Here is a 4,955-nt window from a genome sequence, read left to right as displayed (position 1 = left end):
TGGCCACGTTGCAAAACGCGGAATTCTGAGCGAGGTGCTCGTACCTGGTTATAGGCGACGTGGGATCGTATAAGCCCGTTTTTATCGAGTACTAGAGAGTACTCGTAGTAGATGGTAGTGGAGATATGAATAATCTAAAAAGCAGGCGACTAATCCATCACCGGAAAGTTTTCGAGCTGTTATCATTAGTGGACAAGCAATCTGCTTCTTCCCATCAATTTGCGAGCTCCTGTTTTGAAGATCTAGCGGCTCTGTATTTTGCATGGTTAACCTATGATACTGTAGTGCTTAAGTATGAACTTGATGTGAAGTTTAAGCATCGAGCTCAAGCAGGTTGTTGGTACTCTCGAGTAATCCACACCCATATTTCTATCTATTGTAGCTGCCTCTCCAAATCTGACTTGCTGCCGTACTCAGTCACTTAAAAACTGCTAAAAAGGAGGTGGGTCTGTACCTCACTGATGATCGATGAAACTACTGTAAGTGCCAGCGGACGAGAAAGTGCTGAATTGCCCTTCATTTATTTGATTATCACTGTATCTCAAAAAGACACTGAAGCGAAGATGTCGCTGTGGTTTGGAATCTAGACCGACTTGCATGGGCTACCCGTGTTGCAACTTTTACTACAGCAATCGTGGAAAGCGATAGGATCCGCATTTATGGCTTTGCAGCACTTGCTGACGACGTCGTTGGCGAGCGAATATTCGTAGGCACATCCATCTGCTTTGCAGAGCTGCTGCTGCTGAGCAGTGATCGGCGTGGCCAACACCGCGGTAAGGGCAACAATGGCATAAATCTTGAAGTTCATCTTCGTTCGTTTCCAGAATCCGAGCTGTTGAGTAGTGACGATGACAACTTGAGTCGACAAATTGCAGAATGACGCAATACCTTTCGACTCGTTCGTTAGGGGCCCAAGTCCGAACAATCCGAGCTGTATGGTTTGGTCACGGACGAATATCTTATCGTATTCTACTACCGGTACAGTACAGTGTTTACGGCTAAACACTGGATTATATTTCCGACGCATCAGTGAAGATTCAGTAATGCCCTGCGCAAAACATTCCTACAATTAATACTACCAACAGGAGCTCTAGTATGCTGCTTGATCTCGTATTACTGTACCATGGCTTTGAAGCTGCACCTTATGGCTATATTATATTGACATATTATGTCAACGATCGCTACAGTGTGCAACGATAAACAATGTAGCTTGTACTTCGAAGTACTACATACCGTATACTACGTAGTAACTAGCAAAGAAACTTACACACCATTACAGAATTATAAAGACGACCAAAGCAAGCGTAACTCGCAGTTCACAAATCTGGAATGAGAATTGCGCTTCAAGCGCTGATTGTATTCGTGGACAAATACTGTACGGTGCACATTATAATTTACAGACGACTATTATATCCGCAATTAGACCGGTGCAATGTAAATACTTATGCTTGGGGCTGCATTCAAGAGCACTGCACAAGAAACATATATTGTTTGAATAAGTTGAGTTTTTCTGATGTACTAATAGTACAGTTTTGTACCGGTACTGTGTTTAGTAACGTCTTTGTTGAATCGTAAGCAGGTGGTGTCTACGATTCTATCTTGACGTTTGACTTACAGTGATATATATACAACCTCACTAGCCGACTGCGTCCTCAGCACCCCCATTTCCTCCAATCGTCTCCGCCTCACCTGGTCCGAGAAGGTAGCCATCCTCGAGAAGGCTGCTCGCTCACGTAATCCGTCGTATAATGAGCTAGCTGAGTGGATCGCCTAGGCGAAGGCCCTCGGCAACCCGTACAGCGTCGACCAGCTAGCTGTACTGCTCTGGTGCGATGCTGCATTGTCTAAAGCTAGCGCTTCCACGATTCAGCACTGTTGGAATCACTCTGGTCTCATTCAAAAGTCGAATCTTCAATTTATCCCAACTTAATTAAATATATGCACATGATCCGATATCATAGTCTGTTTTTAGCAAGGCATTGTCAGCTTATGCAATCTCTTTCTTAATTTATATCAGGCGTTCCTTATTCAGGCAGATTTCTGTACTGTGTTTAGTAACGTGTGTTTAGTAACGTCTATGTTGAATCGTAAGCAAGTGGGAATCGTAGACACCACCTGCTTACGATTCAACATAGACGTTACTAAACACAGTACCGGTACATGACCGTACTACAGACAACGACACAAAAAGCCGGAGTTGATAAACACAATTCCGATGGTAAAATCTGCGACACAAAAACTCGGACGACTAGCAAAACATATTTTGATTGGATGAATAAACTGATAGTATGGAATAAAAAGTTTAGCTACGCCTGTTTATTAAACCGTTGTCGACTCATAGCACGGAATTGCTGATTTAAAGCTACGAATTACGTGCTCGTTGGGAAAACTTTCCCAAGCTGCAATTGTAGCTTGTATGGCTCAAAGACGTTTTTCAGCAGCCGTAAGGCCTTTTTTGGGTAGTAATTTACCTCGAATTCGAGACTTTAGAGGTCCCATTACCCCTACATCAAGCGGTTGACAAACCGATGTAGCTTTAGCGGGTAATGGGACCACTGTAGTGCATGCCTGTTCGGCAACCACACGCATACCCCCCTCTGTAACGTGACAATAAAAATTGTCCGCTAAGAGGAGGGCAGGGGAGTCAATTCAATATTTTATAATTTTTTATACATAAAACTCTCATCCAGCCAAACTCTTGTACTGTGTAAAAGTGACCACTTGGCAGCGTGCTTAACTCGTTGGAATCAATAAGTCCGCCACGTTTGCCGCGCAGTATGAAGAGAACCGGAAGTTTTTTTCTTCTAAAAACAAACATTTTTAGTAAACAAAAGTAAACAAAATCATATAAAACTTATAATTAGCGCAAAGAAAGAAAAAAATAAAAACTTACCATCAGCGCGAACTGTCAAGACAGCCGTCATGCGTCCGCAGTGTTTTGTCAGATTTTGAATTTTTAGCTGATCCTTTTCGCCCTTTAATTGCCCATGTTCTTGCTGGCGGCAGGTCGAGCTGGATGGCCGTTTCATCCATGTTGTAGATTTCCGGTAGAGAGTATGAACCGTACTTACTCCAAAAAAAAAAAAATCAATTGCAAAATCCGTTTTTAAGCGCTGCAGATCCACACTTGGAAGCTTGGTTTCTTGGGCGTTTTGAGTTGAGAATCCGTAACTAAAATCATGTAAAAAAATATTAATAATTCAGTTAATAACTAGCCGAGCGCCGCCGCTACGCGGCGGTAATTTAGGTTTAGTTCTACTTGCTTTGGCCTTCCCACCTCCGCTACGCTTCGGCGGATTAACTATTGAAAAAAACGTTGAGCCCAGGTGCACCTAAATCGATTCTTTTTAATTTCATTAATTTGGGTCAGCTTGATGCTTACCTGATTTAAGAAATAATTATTCTAATGATCTTGAATCAAGATTCTTGATGCAATCTCTTTTCTATTGCTGGCTATCACTGTATCTTCATCTTCCACCCAAAACCACCAGCACTTCAAATAACATTTATACAAACGCTTCACAATATGTTTCGTTTAGCGTCGAGCTCGATATCTCGGGCCATTTCTGAGCCGCTATAAAACTTAGCTCACATCAGCACAAACGATAGTAATGGCCTGTCCAACTTGCTCTACTTACCTGCTTGTACTGCCTATTTCAGCTTGTAAGTAACTAAAGATTGCTCACTTCTCACATCAAACTCAATGATAGCTAAAAATATTCAAATTTTACTATTTTTAATGTATGTAGCGTTCATTTTGTGCTGATTCAGAGTTAGCACTCGAATCTGTGCCAGTTATGATTGAAGCATTTGAATATTGTGTCGCAAGACGCCTTGCTGCTACGGTAGTGTTTTCTATTTGATAATTTAACGATGATTCGAAGGATTATTGGACGTCATTTAGGCTCCAAGTTTAATAACGTTTCTTTATGGTGTCTACTTAGCCAACTATAATTAACACCTCTCGTGTTTATTGTTGTATTGCCGCTCCATTTATACGGGTATCCTACGCCCCTGTCGACGACCCGTCCGCCAGCTAAGTAGTATCGGATTTTGCTGCCTAACAGCTCTTAAAAAACAATGGCTTACAGCAGTCTCTTAGAAAACAATGGTTACAGCAGTAACACATATGAGTTCATTCTATTCAATCTAAAACTATGTATCTTTATGGATCAGGTGACAACATTTATTGGCACAGCGTTGTTCTTACGGCCAGCTTCTGTTGTACATGTACTACTATTTGACAGCTCAATCAGTTACCTCACACTCAGATATGTTCTTAATATTTCTACAACAAAACAGTTGTAGCTATTATGTTGGTCATTGTAACTTGTCGAAACGATTAAGAACAAAGTATTACGTATATTATAGTATGGCCTTGAAAAGGCGCATTCCTACATGTACGCTAAGCATCTTGCAGCATAGGAAGCGTCTTTAGGGGCTATTTCATCTGAGAATAAGTAGCACTCAAATATTAATACAGTCGTGCACCTCCAATTCGGCACCGGTATCAGTCGATACCCTGCCAGATTTTATGATTACGCGAATCGGATGCGCAATTACCTTTGCCCATCACCACCCTAGCAATTAACCTCAACGGGTTTCCCCTCCTCGCCGAAGGATGACACGCCGCGTCGATCTGATTTTAAATTTTGGATCGGACGTCTTCATACAAACACACACTTTGATTTTTACCGCCAAAGACAATGGGACATCGCCCTTTCTCCTACATGTCCCACAAAAGCAGTCTTTGTGCGAGAAGCACAAGTCAGATCCTGCATGCTCTCACTCCGAACTTGCTCGTTGGGCAACGGAGCGCTTTAAGACCCCCCCAAGCAGTAAAGCGCACTACTGTCCAGAGTATTCTTAAGCGGTCCGCGAAAGTTGCCGCTTTGCCGGACGCCTATCGCGACCGGAAGCGCTGTTGCGAGCCCGCGATTCGCGCGTCTGACGCC

At 42.6% G+C, this 4,955-nt stretch overlaps 1 protein-coding gene across 1 annotated transcript; it reads right to left on the bottom strand.

Annotated features, from left to right (window-relative positions):
• Positions 1-583: 583 nt before the first annotated feature.
• PITG_18592 (PcF and SCR74-like cys-rich secreted peptide, putative) lies at positions 584-1,027 on the bottom strand (the record flags this gene model as incomplete). Its single annotated transcript, XM_002997478.1, has 1 exon — positions 584-1,027. The coding sequence occupies one exon, from the start codon at positions 1,025-1,027 to the stop codon at positions 584-586; it is 444 nt and encodes a 147-aa protein (XP_002997524.1).
• Positions 1,028-4,955: the final 3,928 nt, after the last annotated feature.

Source organism: Phytophthora infestans, genomic scaffold, assembly GCF_000142945.1.
Source record: "Phytophthora infestans T30-4 supercont1.73 genomic scaffold, whole genome shotgun sequence".
In the NCBI taxonomy this organism is placed as follows: Eukaryota; Oomycota; class Peronosporomycetes; order Peronosporales; family Peronosporaceae; genus Phytophthora; species Phytophthora infestans.
Note: the sequence above shows the minus strand (reverse complement) of the source record. Positions and strands in the feature narration are given on the sequence as shown.